Source organism: Adelges cooleyi, unplaced genomic scaffold, assembly GCF_023614345.1.
Source record: "Adelges cooleyi isolate 19-005CV unplaced genomic scaffold, UGA_ACOO_1.1 ACOO_flye_CR_arks_rails_tigmint_CR_PRNA_651, whole genome shotgun sequence".
NCBI lineage: Eukaryota > Metazoa > Arthropoda > Insecta > Hemiptera > Adelgidae > Adelges > Adelges cooleyi.
Genome location: NW_026096352.1, coordinates 4,506,936 through 4,524,902, shown reverse-complemented (window position 1 = coordinate 4,524,902; position 17,967 = coordinate 4,506,936). Strand labels below are relative to the sequence as shown.

The 17,967-nt window shown below is 28.8% G+C and overlaps 3 protein-coding genes across 4 annotated transcripts; 2 read left to right on the top strand and 1 right to left on the bottom strand.

The window, feature by feature from the left end:
* Positions 1–1,861: 1,861 nt before the first annotated feature.
* On the top strand, positions 1,862–2,806 carry LOC126844749 (52 kDa repressor of the inhibitor of the protein kinase-like). The gene is made up of 2 exons (XM_050583144.1): positions 1,862–1,967; positions 2,163–2,806. Exons 1-2 carry the CDS (start codon positions 1,862–1,864, stop codon positions 2,804–2,806), a joined length of 750 nt encoding a protein of 249 aa, XP_050439101.1.
* Positions 2,807–10,482: 7,676 nt separating this feature from the next.
* On the top strand, positions 10,483–14,125 carry LOC126844378 (protein O-glucosyltransferase 2-like). Its single transcript, XM_050582526.1, has 8 exons — positions 10,483–10,788; positions 11,134–11,333; positions 11,487–11,701; positions 11,791–11,868; positions 12,302–12,465; positions 12,581–12,818; positions 12,912–13,211; positions 13,860–14,125. Exons 1-8 carry the CDS (start codon positions 10,634–10,636, stop codon positions 14,001–14,003), a joined length of 1,494 nt encoding a protein of 497 aa, XP_050438483.1. The 5' UTR covers positions 10,483–10,633; the 3' UTR covers positions 14,004–14,125.
* Positions 14,126–14,440: 315 nt separating this feature from the next.
* LOC126844404 (aladin-like) lies at positions 14,441–17,878 on the bottom strand. Of its 2 annotated transcripts, XM_050582579.1 has the most exons (11): positions 17,591–17,878; positions 17,319–17,428; positions 17,056–17,188; positions 16,762–16,964; positions 16,541–16,700; positions 15,724–15,893; positions 15,430–15,663; positions 15,152–15,283; positions 14,997–15,081; positions 14,783–14,932; positions 14,441–14,715 (listed from the first exon to the last, which is right to left on the bottom strand). In XM_050582579.1, the coding sequence occupies exons 1-11, from the start codon at positions 17,687–17,689 to the stop codon at positions 14,710–14,712; spliced, it is 1,482 nt and encodes a 493-aa protein (XP_050438536.1). In that variant the 5' UTR covers positions 17,690–17,878; the 3' UTR covers positions 14,441–14,709. The 2 variants fall into 2 exon arrangements, with proteins under 2 accessions (XP_050438536.1, XP_050438537.1); XM_050582580.1 differs by lacking the exon at positions 14,441–14,715 and having other exon boundaries at positions 14,749–14,932; positions 17,525–17,610.
* Positions 17,879–17,967: the final 89 nt, after the last annotated feature.

Below are 17,967 nucleotides of genomic sequence, written 5' to 3'. Positions count from 1 at the left end.
ACACCAACCGATGGTACTATAAGACTTATAGAATGTTATGTTATAGTCTGCATAAGATAGCGCATTTTTCTATATACCAATAGTGTATCTTGACTTATTAAAAAACCAATATTTATAACGATAAAAAACTCAATTTTGTATTTAGATATGTACAACATCTAACTTATCAATTTTGACATATAAGTCTTTTGTCTATGGGCATAAACATTATCATTGTGTAGTGATCACATTGATATTAATTTAATAAAAGTCAACTAAATAATTTGAACAAACCTAAAATTCATTTTTTTACGGTTAAAGAGGAGAGGAAAATGAATTCATGAAATTTGCAAAAAAATACTTAAAGGATATCTCAAATACCATTAGTACTCGTATAAAGGATGCTTTGTTTAAAGTGGTTCATTCAATATCTCACAAGGGTTAATAAGTTGTTCAATTTTACTTTTCTGTAAAGTATTCATACAATATGATCTAATTTTTCACAAACTTTTATGTTTTTAACTCCCTCCCAAATTGGTTATTTTTACATCAACTTTTGAAATTTAAATGATAACGTATACATATTATTAACTTTTTAAGTAAAGAATAATTTACTGAAAATGTTGACTGGTCGATAACCATTGTGAGATCATGGGAGGAAGGGTGTTGAGTAGTACTATTTTTATCTGCATGCATTACTCAACTGCACTTCCCTTCCTGTCCTAACTTTTAAATTATAATAACTTTAAAAATATTTAAAATAAGGCGGTTGAAAACATAGAAGTTTGTGAAAAATTGAGATCACATTGCATAAAAATACTACGGAAAAAAATGCAATGAGTAATTAAACCCTATATCTTATTTAATCAATATCTTATTAAGTGGATCACTTTTAAAAATTACCATAATATATATATATATATATATATATATATATATAGCCTATTGGCAGTATGCCAATCAACGTAGAAAGGTAGTTAGTCTTTCAGGGGCGTATTTATGGGGGGGGGCTTCAGCCTCCCCCCCCCGAAATTTCAGGACATTTTTTTTAAGTCTGCCTAAGCAGCATGAGCTTATACCCTTTATCTATAGGATATAAATATTGTAGAAGTTCAGTATAGTCGTTTTAAAAATAATAAATTGCTATTTATGATTTTATTTTTATAACACAACGACTGATGTTGTTATTATTATATTTTGGGCGGCTGATTGACGGGCGCCAATTGTCTTCAGTCTTGTGGCAAAGCGTAGGGATTGGAGTGATCATCGTCATATTATTTCGGTTTATTTCGCGATACATGCAGTGTACACTACTATTGTAGAGCTATTATAAATAAATACAAACAATTAAACATCAGTAGTATATTTTATATTGGGGAAAAAATGTCAACGATAAAAAAAAAAGATTGCTATAGCCTGTATACATATATACCTACTTATATCAATAACAAATCGAACTAATCGCAGATGTTATAGAAATAATAGAATAATATTTATGTTATATACAAATAAAGCAAAAACGAAATGTTTTTTTTTGTTTTTTGTATGGTATGTTAAGAATTGGGGGGTTTGGCTTGCCAAGAAATATTATCGAATTCATAGTATATTTTACTAATAACGTGTGTATAAAGATATGTACCCAAAAGCATTATACACACACTGTGTAGCACATTCATTAAATCTTTGCTTATCAGATGCGTCTAAATCTCTAGATATTCGAAATGCTTTTGGTATAATAAGTGAATGTTGCTCATTTTTTAACTGTTCGGCAAAACGAACTACAGTCCTTAAAAATAAAATACTAGAAATTAAACCAAATTCACAATCCTCTAAATTAAAATCTTTATGTGAAACTCGATGGGTATTACGCCATGAAGCAGTTATGCTTTTTAAAGAATTTTTAGAACCCATTCTTGCTGCATCAGAACAACTGCAGAATGAATGTTCTGGAACGGATTCTTCAATAAGGACTAATAGTCTTTTACATTGTATTTGTAATTTTAATTTTTTAATATCTGTTTGCGTATCTAGTAAATTATTAAGTTATACTTATAATTTATCTAAATATTTACAAAGTAAAAATATCGATCTTTTTAACGCTCTTAAACAAGTTACCCAGGTGGTGTCTGTGTTAAATACCATAAGAGAAAACGTTGATTTAAAATTAAACGATATTTATAAAGACGCCCAAGATATTGCTATAAAGTTAAATGTTGAACCAAAAATACCTCGAACATGCAGCAATCAAAAAAATAGAAGCAATGTCCCGTTTAATAATATTGAAGATTTTTACAAAAAAACTATTTTTATACCGTATTTAGATGATTTAATAATGGCATTAAATAAAAGATTTTTACCTCATAATGAAACTATAATTTCATTACAATTTGTCTTACCTCGTATTATAGTTGAAAAACCATTTTTTAATTTAAAAAAAGCTGTCGAATTTTATAAAAGTGATTTACCTGGGCTAAACGACATTATAGAAGCAGAGGATGAAATTTGGCAGGCTAAATGGAAAAATATTGAAGAAAACTTAAGACCTGCAACTGCTATAGAAGCTCTAAGAGCCTGTGATCGTTTAATGTACCCTAACATATTTGAATTACTAAAAATACTAGCTATAATTCCAGTATCCACCGCTACGGCTGAACGCAGCTTTTCGACTATTAAAAGACTTAAAACATATTTAAGAAATACAACTTCTGAGTCCAGACTAGTAGGACTAGCACTTTTATCCATTCACCGATATATTGATGTAAATGATGATATGGTATTAGACAAATTTGCCAACAGTGGTAAAGAGAGAAATTTGAATTTAATATAATTTGTTTTACTATTATTATAATTAGTATTAATAAGAATTATAATTTCTATTTTATTATATAATATTTTATAAGACTTGAGATTTTGTAACTAATAATAATTAACCGTAGTGTGTCTTTTGCACTGTGTTTGTAATAGATAACTTATAGTAGTATTTGTGTATATTGTTAAAAAAATAACATTGATGTCGAAATACCTACAGATTACAACTATGACGACAGTCGTAAAACTTTGTCATCTTTTGTTGGTTTACATATTATTACTATAAAAAATATATATTGATACAAAATGTTGAAAATCTGATATTCTTGGGAGGTAATTCGGATGAAAAATATGTTACCCAACGTGGGAAGTAACTGGTATTTTTGCAACAATGTTGCGTTAGAAATATATCCTTTTAAATATTTTCCACTGGTAAGACAATCTTTATATGTAAAGGTTATCAATTAATATATTTAATGCTTGAGACGCATAATTGAATGCAGTATGGTTTATGGATTAAGAATTAAAAAGTCGCGTTCGGTTTAACTGCCACCCAAATCCCAATGGGGTTTGTCTCAAAACTATCGCCATATTAATGCATCCCTAGTAAATGGAGTCTTAAAAAGTGCAAAATCAAATAAAACAAATGATTGTATAATTATGTTAGACTTAGCAAAGATAATCGTCACAGTAAGACACCCATATACTGCGCACTTTAAAATATCTATTTATACCTATAACATATGCGCTGCTTGCTATTATATCGTCTAACTCAATTATGATAGAAATTAATAAGAAATATTTAAATGCAATGAGCTTACATAGGTAAATTTATAACTAATAGGGAAAATAGGTATATTTATAATAATTATATTTTAGAACAAAATATTTGAGAGTACAATTAGGATCACCTGTACAAATGGTACAAGATGTCAAAAATATTCAATACTAGTTCCAAACTAATTCATTTAGTCGTTTTAATTTCAAGCTGAAAAATGTTTAGGGCATTTTTTTTTTGACACCGTGACAAAGCTAAAGTATGAAATTTAATTTTGTCTAAAAGTCTACCTCCCTGATATTTTTCGCAAACATAGTTGTTAAATATATTTTATAGTTTTGTAACTAACCTGTTTGCAACAATTTAACGAACTCGCGTGATTTCCCTCAAATGTTATGTCGTTTGTCGAATTCGCGTCGATGGTGTGCATTTTTTATTTGGTATTTTTCCTTTTAGCGCCGAACCTAAGCGTTGTTACTTGAGCGACGTTTGTCTTATAATACTGCCAGATGAGATTTAATAATTATTGCATCATTAGATAATATCATCATCTAGGTTCTGCGAGTGTACACGGTCGTTACCGCTTCTTCTTTGTCACATGAAAACTTTTCAAAATAATAATACGGGTATAGTGTAATTAACGGCAACGCTATTATACAGAAATTATCGTTGCACACTAGTCACCTCTCATCCCCAGGTAGTCATCAAAATTATGTGCCTCTGAAATACTATCCGAATTTTACCAATGACCTTTATTTCACATATTACCATTTCCGACGTAGCTTTTTTTTTTAAGTTTATCCCTCATGATTAGTCTACTGTCTATTTAATACTCGATCTGATACAGCTTCATACTTATGGTCTGACATATATTCATCAATACCCACAGATAACAACTACACCGTCAAAAGTGCGCCCAAAGTGGTTACAGCATAAAATACTGTTATAATAAAACAAAATTATCAATACATTTCTGTTGTTTAAAAATGTATATTTTAAAGCATAATCATTTTATTCTTTCACTTTGCTGTGAAGTAACAACAGCTCTATAACTCTGAAACACACATTTCCCAAACGTTTATTAATCAAATAAAAAATAGCACTTATTCTTATTTTTGGTGGTGTAGGTATAATTAATGATATCGCATTATATCCACTTTGAGTGTAGTGTGTACGGTACCAATAACTAGGTGTCCCGCGTCAGTCATTGAGAAGAAAATATAAAAAATTGTATTGTACTTATCGTACAATAACAATTGTACAATACTTATTATATCATAGATTGTAGACAATCTATGATAATTGATAGCCCTACTCCCTAGATTTATGAGAGCTCTTCTATTTTATGCATTGAGTACATTTTCTTGTAAATAAAAGGTCTTTTTTTTTGGTAAAGATTTTTATGATTACAGGTATAGGTACTACATTAATTAATTAGGTTGCGTAAAGACTAGTAGAGTTGTAAATGTTTAAAAATCTTTGTTTCCTAAAGCGATAACGTGCAAACGTGAACACATAACCATCATAACGCACCTGTAAAATAAATAATTTATTACAATATATCATAACGATTCTTATATCACGTTAATTAGTAGTTAATTGTGTCGCACCGAATTGCCTATTAAACATTACCTAATTATTTATATCAGTGGATATAAAGTTATTAATAATAACAAAAATAGACAATTTGTTAAATTATACGTATGCTACTTAGCTACCTTGGAAGTACTATGAACGTTCACATTGACCTTGCAAACATGATGTGTAACTACATATTATAAATATATTAAATAAAAAATCCAGTACCAGGGCCAGGGAGCCGGGGGGTCACAAGTCTTTAGAAATTATTACAGTTAAAAGTTATAAACTCACTTTTAAATAAACGCCCTTATGTGAAACTGTTATGAAAGACAAATATCAATATAAATCATTCTTTACACAATACATGTTTTTAAAGTCATAAAACTTAATTTCTTTTGGGGGGAATTTTTCTCAAAAAAATAATTTTATTGCAGATTTTAGATAACTCTGTATACTTGATTTAGTCTACTTCAGACCTGAATTGCTAAAAAAGTGAAATAAAAGGAAAGTTTTTACCTACTTCTGGGGGAAAGTGTTAATGATATTTTTTGGCTTTTCACTGCATATTGGTAATGCTATATCTAAATTTGGAAGCAACTCGACTATTTTTCAAAAAGTTTTAGCATTTCGTTATTTTAAGTAAAAAATGTGTAAATGTTTTTTTCGTTTTTTTTTAATTTTAAATATTTAGGGGTATATTTTTTTATCTTCCACCCCAATGACGTACCTTTTAGGAACGACTGTTGATCTCTAGTCTGTACAAATTTAAAAATCGGTCCAGCTGTTTAAAAAGGTTCGCTCAAACACAAAAACTGTAAATAATTAAGGGAATGAAAAGCGGTCAGGTTTCAAGGAGTTGTATAGGCAATTCTTAAGAAAAAACGGGGTTTTAATAAATTTCGACCATGTCAATTTAGTTACAGATTAATTTTATAAGCTTCAAAGTATTATATATTTTTTTTTCAATGAGTAAACGCAATTTACTCACATATGTCATACTAAATAGTCGACATTTTGACAGGCGTTTTGGTCTTAAACGTCAAAAAATAAGACTGCTTTCAAATCCTTTAAACACATCATTGAAAAAACAATTCCTTCTTAACTCCACGTCGATGCTATTATATGATTAAGAGTAATGCTTGTTTTATTTTAAACGCTAAAACCGATAACAAAATATAAGGTAAACAAAATTGTAATACACACACATATTTTATGTGAGTACCTTATGTCTTCTGTGACATCATTATTTGATATATAAATTAAAATAAGAACTTCAATTTCTAATAAATTTAAAAAAATAAAAATAAATATGATACAATGAAAATAAATTCTAAGCCTACAAGTATTTAAGACTCGTATCAACCAGAAATTATTTGTATTGCATCATCATTTCGAAAGAACTATTTTTTACTATAATTTAATTATTAAAAAAAAAAAATGTTTTTATTTTTAAAAATGTTATTTTTAGGAACATAAATATTCTATGAAGATGTAGGAGCTTCGCCTCACAGCTCACTAAATGCATTACAACTTCCCACCGTAGAACATTTTTGGGCACACCACAGTAAATATGAAATGTAATAAAAAGTATCTTACTTTGACCCCAACATTTATTATATATCTACTATAGATAGTACGTAAGTAGTAAGTACCATTTACCAACCATATAGCACAACAACGACGCGAAATAGCTTGTTAAAAAACAAAAACATTGTAAGGATTTGACAGTTAATGTTATTGTTATTGGTTTGATGTCAACCATAATAGTTTATAATAGCTATCGTATTTCAGAATTGCGAGAATTCGCGCTTTAACGTCAACGTGGAAATATAAATGTTTTGATTTACAATCATGTATTTTTTTGAAGTGATCCATTCAACATCTCATATGGTTTAATCAGTTATTGCATGTTTTCCGTAGTATTTGTATACAATAAGATCTCAATTTTTCACAAACTCTTAAGATTTATTTAAATATAAATTAGTTATTTTTATATCAACTTTTGAAGCATAAATGGTAACGTATATATTTTATTAACTGTTTTAATTAATTATATTTAATAATGAATTATCTCCTTCTTTTTGGATATGAAACATAATTTTAAAAAGCACTACAAAATTTGACGTATAGACAGCACTTTTAGGTTAGCAATAAGTGCAAACTGTGCAAAAAAAATCAGCCATTACACCGAATGATGAGTATAGCTAATAAGGATCCATCAACTATACTATAATAAATATGTTGTACATATTATATAAGTTTACAATACTGTATTCATTTGGGAATGTCCCGTATTGCATAATTAATAAATAAAGAAATAAAATAAATGGTACTTTTAATTTTAAAATGTCGATTGTGTTTATAAAAAGTAGTAAATAGGAACAATTGTGTTTAAAATAATTAGGATTAGAGGAAAGGCGGAAGAAGTTGAGACAATAGCTATTGCTATGTTAATGTGAATGTAATAATTTACAGTCACTAAAAAGCGTTGACCAAGCTCATTTACAAATCTAAAACAAAAATGAGTACAAAGTGCAAACCAATCGCATACACAATTACTGTGTAATAAAATCACTTTAAAATAAACACTTAAGTCTGATACGAACTGTAGATAGTAAAACTATAAAAAATTATTGATAAAAACATTGTAAGCCAACAAAATGCATTTAAAATTTTATTTTAGTAGGGTAGTCTATAATTATTACATACCATTAGCACGTATCATATCAGCGGCCTAACCGACCGGACACCGACTCAATATCAACAAGGCGGAAGATGCATACCCTGCCACCCACTTAAATGACGCGATTGCATACCAATTTAAGAAAATGTTTACATTAAATTGGTAATATATAATATTAAATTGTTATTATTAAAATGTTATATTATTGGTCATTGGCGAATAGGATAAAATGTAAGTCTGGATTTTTCCGGTGGGCCCCTGTCGGTACTTAATTATGGGCTGTCGGTTAAAACACCTTATTTTGTGTTTTAAATTATATTTATTTAAGAGAACGCTACCCACCTGTAATTTGTCCACGAAAAACGGTTTTGCGGGGGACAAAATGTGAGGTCGGAATTTAACCATATAAAATGTGTACAATGGATAAATACTTAAGTACTTTAACTACGGGGTAGCATTTTTAGTTTTTTAATAACTTAAGTACAATCAAAATTATTCATTCATAAATATTCATTATTTTTTCCTTTTTTAATTTGCTTATAAAAAAATATTAAGTATATAGATATCAAACAAATTAAAACGCTATCCCATAGATAAAGTTCTTCTCTACACATTATGAAAATTTGATAAATCTACTGTTAATACTTTCCTCGCATGCTTGTCTCACGCAAAATAGTTTTGAAATTACTGTGATAGTCTGACAAAAAAATGGCAATCAATAAAAAATCCTCATTACTGTATTTTTAAGTATACTCTATAGTTCAAACTCTAAATTAAGATTTAGTGAACATTTTCCCATACTTTACTTCTTAGAAATGGGCGGTGTAGCGTTCTTTTAACAGTTCGAAAGTATTTATAAGTATTAAGCAGGTATATTTAAAAACTTTTAAAAAGTATTCTCGACAAGAGGGCTATATTAAACATTTTAATAGTTATATTATATTGTCTGCTTTAAAGAATAATGTTTAATTTATTTATTTATTAAAATCTAGTTGATGCCCCCAAGTCTTCAATTACTTGAATTTGGCCTTGTGTATGCAATGCAACTGCTAATCAGTTTGGTGGGGAAAACAATTGTAATTTATCCTATAGAAACGACTGTAATAGCAACCAATAAAGTATCCACATTAGTCATTACTGTATTAATAAACACCTATACAGTATAGTTATAGTATTTGTAATAACTCTAAATGAATTATTATTTATATTTATCAATATTAAAAAAAAAATTAACACATCAACTTAATGAATTAACTTACTGTATAAATATTACTCAACATAAAAAAATGAATCTAATTTACAATGGATAAACCAAAGCGACAGGCGTCCCTGTTCCGATTTTAAAACATAATTTTCCTCGATGATTTTGCAAATTGATTTAACAACTCTTTTAAATCAACATTTATTTCCCTGTGAACTGACATTAAAGCTAACCCATTGAGGTGAGTTGCACCAGTAGACTTCCTAAGATACGTTTTCAATCTTTTTATAGATGAAAATGTTCATTCTGGTGTCGCTGTTGACATAGGTATGGTAGCTAAGACTTGTAAAAGTTTCCATATGTAGGGAAATAAAAGGATGTTCCAATTTTCAACTCCTGCAATTGCTGTATTAGAGCGTGACTCTTCTTTAGGCCACTTTGATTTCCGTATTGAAAATTCAGCTTTGAATACAGTAGATTCTATCAAAATCAAGGAATAAAACTGTACACAGTCGTTTATTTCTTCATTAGTGGCATAATATATGCATTTACTTGGAATAATTTGTTGTAATGAACTTATTAAAGATTTGTGTTTCTGAAATCTTCAGAAAGCAGTGTTCTTATAATATATATTATGGTCAAGAAATGAAAAAAAAATATTAAGTTTGTAATACTCTTCAGAGCTATTGGTAGGCACATTATTACGGTGTGTTGGTCTTAAAGCAAAATGAGGCAAATCAATTTCGTCTTTATTTTAATTCAGCATAATTGCAGCAACAGAAAACATATCTGAAAAATGGTTTTTGTCATTTTCTCTTATTTCGTCTAAAACTACTAATACATTATCTACATGGTAATACATGCTTCGACTAAATCAGCATTAATTGTCTGTAACTGTTTACACAATGTCAACGTAAAGGAAAAATTTGGGGGGGGGGTTGAACTCGGAGTACCCCCTCTCTGAATACGGTCATGCTGTATAGTATGACAAAGTTAATTTTTGGCTCGAAAAAAATAAAATAAAATATGTACTGTACAACCGTTGCGTTTATAAACATTAATCGAGCACATATTATGTTAATCTTCACGTTGGTTGTAACATAATCACAGATTATATGAAAATATCATTTTTTTTTTACAATAACATAACTACAAACTTTCTATCCAAATTCTAATCGTTCACCAGCATGTGTAACAATTAGAAGTTTTTCATTTAAAATATACATTTTTTAAATCTGCATAATATATTTTATGGTAAAATCATTTATCAAATTAACAGGCATCGACGTTAATTATAATAAAAATTGGTAACAATTTTCTAATATTGATTATTGACTATCGGAGCGTGGTCGTGTATAGATTTATAGCTGTAGTTTGCTATCAGTCACCGGATGGGTGAATACTGAATGGTGATAATAGAATCCGGTAAAGTGATAACAATAGTTGATAACATCAATCCAAGTCAGAAGTCTAGACTCTAGTGTCCGTGAGTACGGATGCTACATAACATATTAACTAAATTGTTACTTGTAACTTGTTAAAATGTTATTAGTTGACACTTACGCTTAGTATACATACTCAGTATTACTGATTGCGTTTTATTATGTATATAGGATTATTTCTGGCGTTTATTTTTGTATTAAACATTATCAAATGTAACGAGTATCTACTTTCTAACGTAACAATTTGGGGTCCTGGTTTGAATCCTGATGTAATTTTACCAGCTCGATATTTTTATGTTCAATGCAACCAATTAAGGTAAAACTCTATCCTATTACATCAAGTCAACAGAAAACTAAATCGGTTGGTTTGTTTCACAATACTTGAAATATCACTAAAACTGCTCAGGCGTACCTGGATGATAAAATTGAACAATTATTACAGAATGCCCTCTTAGAAAGTGTACTAAATCAAATATAAATTGCTTTTGAAGACATTCGAGTTATTTATAAATTAATTTTAATTGCATTCATTAATAATAGAAATTGTGTTGAAATCATTTTAAAATTACCATTTACATATATTATTATAATTAATGTAGTTTTTAATTATGTTTCTTTTATATTATTTTTAGTTCTTATAATACCTATTTAAATTTTTTAGATTTAATGCCAACGACTTTAAAGTAGTAATAAGTGGTAAAACTAAAAATGGTAACAATTGTCGTATTTGGACAAACATTTTGGATCGAAAAGACACATCATTCATAGTTCGTTACAAATTGTATGAAGTTTGTTATGATTTGAATATATACATTCAATGTATTCAAACAAATGAAAAACTTGCCAATTATTTCTACAAAGGTTATTTTCTTCAATTTCAAATACTTAAACACCATTATTTGTATATAAAAGCGATAAAACAAAATGTATTTATTAACTGTAAACTAGTTTTTTAATCTATTACATTGACAGCAATAATTATATTAATAGATAACATTTTAAATGCATTTATAGGGCCAATATACCCAGATGAATGTGATTGTTCGCGAGTGCCAATTGACACTTGGCTATCAAATGCCCAATGCAGAACAAATATTGATCAAATCAACAATGATCTCAGTCAGTTTAAGGAAATAGATTTTAACAATATACTAGATAGAATGGTGTCGTTTTTCAATAAAAACCCTTATAGTATGAGTATCTGTCAATATGTTATAAAAAATAATTTGGTAAAAACTTACAAATAAAATAAACAAAAATGTTAAAACTTATAGGTATAGATTAAAAATTAACTCTTTGTTTTAATTTATACTTTTAGATATTTAGGAAATGTTATGGCGAATATACAGGCTTTAAAATGTTCATGGATAACTTATTACTTTCATTAAGTCGAAAGGTAATTGTGTATTAAATGATAATGAAATAATTTAAGTGTCTATATTCTATTTAGGTAATGAATATTAAATATCTGTAACAACTGTAAATAAGTGTATAAGTCGATTTCAGTGATTTTACAGGGGAGCGATTTTAAACTTTGACCAGCTGCCATAAATCCCAACATATCCAACAACTCTCTCTAGGTTTTCTTGTTGGTCCAACAAGTTAGACATTTATTCAAGGTGTGCTAGACGCCTTGTACATCCTAGCGAACTTAGTCAATTTTGACCAAATAAGACTAACACACTTATTCACAGTTGTTACAGATATATTATGTACAGTGTCTTATTTTAAATCATCTCCAATTCCCAGCTGTATATAGTATATTATATGTATGTGGTTCTAGTTATTATGTACAAAAGTATAATTATATCAAAAAATGATTCATTCAGGTTGACCTACCAGATTTAGAATTCTTTGTGAATCTGGGTGACTGGCCATTATCTACTAGCAAAAACAAATTTCCAATATTTTCGTGGTGCGGATCAAAATCTACAAGTGATATTGTAATGCCCACCTATGATATTACAGAATCTTCACTAGAAAATATGGGAAGGTAATGAATTCAAAAAAGTAATGGGGTATTTTAGTTGTTAAATATTAACAAAGTTGTTTTTAATTAATTTAATATATTAATTGTTAAAATTTTTTTTTTTTATGGCACCACAAAGAGTAAGCTTAGATATGTTGTCGGTTCAAAGCAACATTGATAAACAATGGTCAGAAAAAATTCCAAAGGCATTTTGGATGGGTCGAGACTCTAGCAAACAGCGATTAAGTTTGATTGAAATTAGTAAACAACATCCCGACCTGATCAATGCTTCAATAACAAATTTTTTTTTCTATAAAGATTTGAAAGAAAAGTACGGCCCTGGCAAAAAGCCCATATCTTTCTTTGCATTTTTTGATGTACGTATGTTTTTATATAATAATACATACACACATAAACAAAATGTTTACATATACTAGTTGTACGCAGTACGTATGTTGTTTTTTTTTCAGTATAAATATCAGTTAAACCTTGATGGGACTGTTGCAGCATATAGATTCCCATATTTGTTAGCTGGTAATTCTTTAGTTTTAAAACAGGAATCTGAATATTATGAGCATTTTTATAACGAACTAGAACCTTGGGTTCATTTTGTTCCTGTGAAAAGAAATTTAGAAAATCTAGTCGACCTAATTAAACAAATGGCTGCTGATGACACAAAAGCAAAAGAAATATCAAGAAATGGACAAAACTATGCTAGAAATAATCTAACACCTCAAAACATATTGTGTTATTACATGCTGCTGCTACAAGTAAATATATATATATATACACAAATGCATTGCTTCCCAAAAACAATCGTTAATAGTTATTTAATTCTTAAAAATGTATTCGAGGAATAATATAAGAAAAACTTTCAAGATTTTCCCCTCTCGATTTTATGTTAGACTAATACTTTTAACATAAGTATAACTTATCACTAACAATGGATCGTAAAAGTTTGTATAAGTGTACTATTTCATATTAATAATTTGTAATGTTAAAAAAAAACCCAAAAAGTAGAATTTTAGAATCAAGTATATTAACAAATATATTTTGTTAGTTTTTAATTTTTAAAAAACTAATTGATTTTCATTTACTCGTTGTTCAAAATAATATGGCTTCTTAATTTAATGATTGCAAATTTATACTGAATGTATTTCTTAATCTTCTTGTTACATAAGAAATTGCTATTTAAAAAAAAAATTGCAATATCGTGGTTAATTCTTTGTACTAGATTTAAGGATTAAAGAAAAGCACAAAGGCTTGGTGGGTAAGCAACAGTGGTTAGGACTTACTGTTATCGGTTTGACACTAGGAAAGGCTGTTTGCTAGGCGGGAAACTGTCCATTAAGAAGCCATCCCGAAAGTGAATTTGTCAAGAAATAATCACCTGTTGAACTAAAGTTTTTTTTTTATAGAATTATGGAAAATTGCTTACATCAAGAGTAGAAGTACGAGATGATATGGAAGCTGTAACGAGTCCAAAAATCAACAGCAAAGTTGTATGTGAATGTGAAAATTCAGAGAATCAGATCAAAACAAATTTAAAAACAGAGTTGTAAAAATAATTACCAATGTTAAAAGTTGCAAGTAGTTAAGTGTAGTTAATTATATTCTTGCCCAACATTACACTATTTATGTGACCTTATTGGTATTATAAATGAACTAATATTTTTCTAATAAAAATTTAAAAAGAACAGTTAATATTTGTTTTTATTTTAAGGATATGTCATATTACAAGTATCACATTTTTAATTGTATAGCTACATCGTATACTGTGTATTTTTTTATTGCTGTGGCATGTTAAGCTGATAAATGAACTCCCTTCACTAGTATTGTCGTCATAAGTGATACGAGTACGTAGAAATGAACACATACATACTGTGCCACAGGAATTTTTTAGAACCCTCAGTACTCACATAAATAACCACGTTACTTGAAAATCAGATTTTTATTTTATTTTTACCATCTTATTATTATTAACTTTATTAGAAATAAATGTATGTATTTGTGTAATTATGAAGCCTGGCGGCAAACAATTATGATACCATAAAGCTAATTTTTGATAAAAACCACGCTGTTTACAATTTTCTTGTGCAACTTTTCTTCCAAGATAACATTGAGGCACACTTTGCAAAGAAAATTATTATTTGGTAGCAGTTTTCAATTGTCAGTGACATAATTTAAACTAGGACATTTAATACTAAAAACACAAAATTTGAAATGTATAATTAGCAATATTAGGTTTTGATAACATCATTGAAACCATTATAACTAAATAAAAAAAATAATTATTTTTATACACATGTGTATAAAAATTTCCAGTTTACTTAAATTATACCGAAGGGCTAGCTGCGGTTATATTAGCTCTCCCAGAAACATTTTTATGTGGCTTCAACTGAAATAAACTTGTTTCATTTATCTCTGGTTCGTATCTTGGTTTTGTATTGTATGAAAAAGGTATGTATTCTATATTTCCGTTTGACCAACCCTACAAACAGAAATACATTATGGTGAGAAGTGTCAAAAGGACAAAAATTCCATGCTGTATTTACTATTGTTAATAAAGATCCTTCATTATAAACAGGTTGAAATGCTATAGCGGAAGGTTCTTCATCCAAACGCCCTTGTATAATGCACCTAAAATTAATTTTTAGCAATAATTATTATAAATACATAGTAATATTTGTTTGAAAATCGTATGACTTACAATGGAGTACATTCAACCGCAGATGCACTTATAATAGTCGTGAAGACAAGGACAGCACTACTATCTTTAAATGTAACAGCCAAACGCTTACCATTTTGATCCCAACACATATCCGAAGGTATACCACCAATGCTAAATTCCAACATAACCCATTTAAAATGCATACAGATGCAAACATTTTTAAAAAATTACATTAATAAATTCACATTTTTATTAAGAGCACAAATTTAAATTAGTTTTGAAAATACATTTTTAAAAAACTACAAAAATTATCTTACTCTTTATCGTTAATGCGTTCGTTTTTCAAGTCAATGACAGGCCAAGCTACTTTTTTGTAATTTGATGGTTCATTAAAAATATCTGATTTTCTAAAATCAATGGCATTTATGGTCGCACACGAGTTAGTGGCAAATAATAATACTGAGCTACAAGGTGACCAGCAGGCACATTGCACTCTAGATTTACTATTTACTGACCATTTGTCTGACGACCATTTATCTGTTGTCCAAATCCTAAACATAAATAGCAGTTGATGTTACAAAATATTAAATAAATGTTATTATAGACATTACCTAAATGATTCATTAGATGTACAAGAGAATAATTTAGTATTGTCTGGTGACCATTGTATAAAGTTTAATGTATCTGAACCAATTCTACGTAATGGTACACAGGTTTCTAATGGATAATTCCAAATATACATAGTTTTAGAATTCAGTGCAGTCGATATTAAAAGATCACCCTGTAAATAATTTAAGATTACAACTATTTATTCGTAGTCTTATTCGTATTCGACATGTAACATTTTGAGCAAAACATAAAATTTTTTAATATACTGTGTTATTTATGGATTATGTGAATGTAATATACCTTAAATGATCATTTTTAAAAAATTTTATTAGTCTAACCTGTTGATTGGTTCAGTGGATTTCCATTGCCTTTCGCACTAGTTAGATGGCCATTTCTCTCTCCAGACGGTTGCCCGCCCAGCTAGAGAAACGGCCAGCGACAGAGGTTCAAACCATGGCTAGAGCGAAGAAACTCTGTCGCGGTAACCCTCTCGGCCATGATGCCACGACAATAATCAATATGATTTAAAATATAATTTGCAAACGCAAAATTCCCATTATACTGTAGCCTCATTGAAAAAATTACTACAGCATCACTCGTAGAATAATGCAAAAAAGGCTAAGAATCTACGAGCAACACAGTTTTTCAGTAGAAATTTTAGAAAAACATTGATATATTTATTTTCTAGTTCTTTATTATCTAGTTATGAGATTGGGGCATAGGGAGCGAAGTTATTTTCCCAGGAGCACAAATATCCGAAATTCCCCACTACATTATTATAAGATTATAAACTAGTGTTGAAGAAAATTATTAACAAACCATTTTATTCCATGATAAACCTGTTATATATCTATGATCGTCTCTTACAAAATCACAAACATTACTGATAGTAGGCCTTGCGTGCAGTAAGCTAAATTCAATGTTCCAAATGAAAATTCCTCTTTCACATCCTACTGCTAAAGTACCCGTACTTAATGGTCTAAAAACAAAATCATTGTGACATATAAAGTAAGAAAAAAAGAAAAAAACAATTTGGCAACCTCCAAGCTAAAGACAAAATAGCTCGTTGTGACTTCTTTTTTATTTTTGCTTCTACACCCTTTTTATTGTAAATAAAAACATAGTCATGAGAAGATGCAATAGCTAGTTTAATTGTTTGAGGATGCCATGCCATACAGCGGATCATACTTGATGACCATAATTTTGTACGGCTTATATCAGATAATACCACACTTTCAGGACCCTAAAATAAAAAATGATAAATATAATGAATACATAAATATATATATATATATTACAATTTACATGACATATATTTAAGAAACAGTTATTACTTTTAAATTTGTTCTAGGTGATAAACATTTTATGATACATTTAATTGGATAAGTGATAGCTGATAAATTATTTGAATTTCTATTGATATACTTGTCCACTTCATCTAAAGCTACCCAAAAACCTTCGTTCATACTAAAATAAAATTGGTAATATTTGTATGTCATATACTTAATTGATAACTCTTATAATATATTATTTTAGTTTTTAATTTTTAATTTTAATAATTAAATTTGTAAAGTTATAATATGTTTGTTATATTTACCATTTGCTTATTAGGCTTTGAAACATAGTCGGCCTCGTACTAGGTAGAAATAAAGTTTCTGGAGCCCTATCCACTTGCAACTGAATAATAATATTCGGATAGTTGATGGCCTGGAAATCAAAAGCTACAAATTAATTTTATTCTGTCTAATTTATATAATTAAAACCTAGTAACTCAAATTAATTTGGATTTTATCAAATATTTACCAGCAACTCATTGTCATTGTCATATCACACACTATGACATAATATAATATTGTGAAATGTTCATACCTGAGGTTTTATTCTTTTCACCAAAAAACTAGTAGACATGTTGTTACCCACAATTGTACTTTGATCATGCAGCTCCGGGAAATCTTTTAACGAGCACATTTTCCAACTGTTTAAATGCTTAAATATTTTTTTTAATTTCTCCAAATAACTTATAACGAGATTTTTGATTTCGTATAAGCTATAAGCTATAAGTTTTAACTTTCAAGCCGCTGTAATGTAATACTCGGTACTCCTAGCTTTTTAAAATTTACATGCTTTAGTTCAATCAAAATTTCTATGATTATCGGTATCACGTAGATAACTATGACCGCCGACCGGTATAATATAATTTTAACGGACATGCATTGACGTAATTTGTTGATAACTGATAAAATGAT

Bases quoted from the DNA above. Each gene is read 5' to 3' on its own strand.
- LOC126844749 (XM_050583144.1), top strand. From the start codon at position 1,862: ATGCTTTTTAAAGAATTTTTAGAACCCATTCTTGCTGCATCAGAACAA. The intron at 1,968-2,162 runs GTATTTGTAATT...ATATTTATAAAG, and splicing joins GACTAATAGTCTTTTACATT to ACGCCCAAGATATTGCTATA.
- LOC126844378 (XM_050582526.1), top strand. From the start codon at position 10,634: ATGTATATAGGATTATTTCTGGCGTTTATTTTTGTATTAAACATTATC. The intron at 11,334-11,486 runs GTTATTTTCTTC...ATGCATTTATAG, and splicing joins TGCCAATTATTTCTACAAAG to GGCCAATATACCCAGATGAA. The intron at 12,466-12,580 runs GTAATGAATTCA...GGCACCACAAAG, and splicing joins TCACTAGAAAATATGGGAAG to AGTAAGCTTAGATATGTTGT.
- LOC126844404 (XM_050582579.1), bottom strand. From the start codon at position 17,689: ATGTGCTCGTTAAAAGATTTCCCGGAGCTGCATGATCAAAGTACAATT. The intron at 15,664-15,723 runs GTAATGTCTATA...ATTTATGTTTAG, and splicing joins ACATCTAATGAATCATTTAG to GATTTGGACAACAGATAAAT. The intron at 15,082-15,151 runs GTAAGTCATACG...AATTAATTTTAG, and splicing joins GCGGTTGAATGTACTCCATT to GTGCATTATACAAGGGCGTT.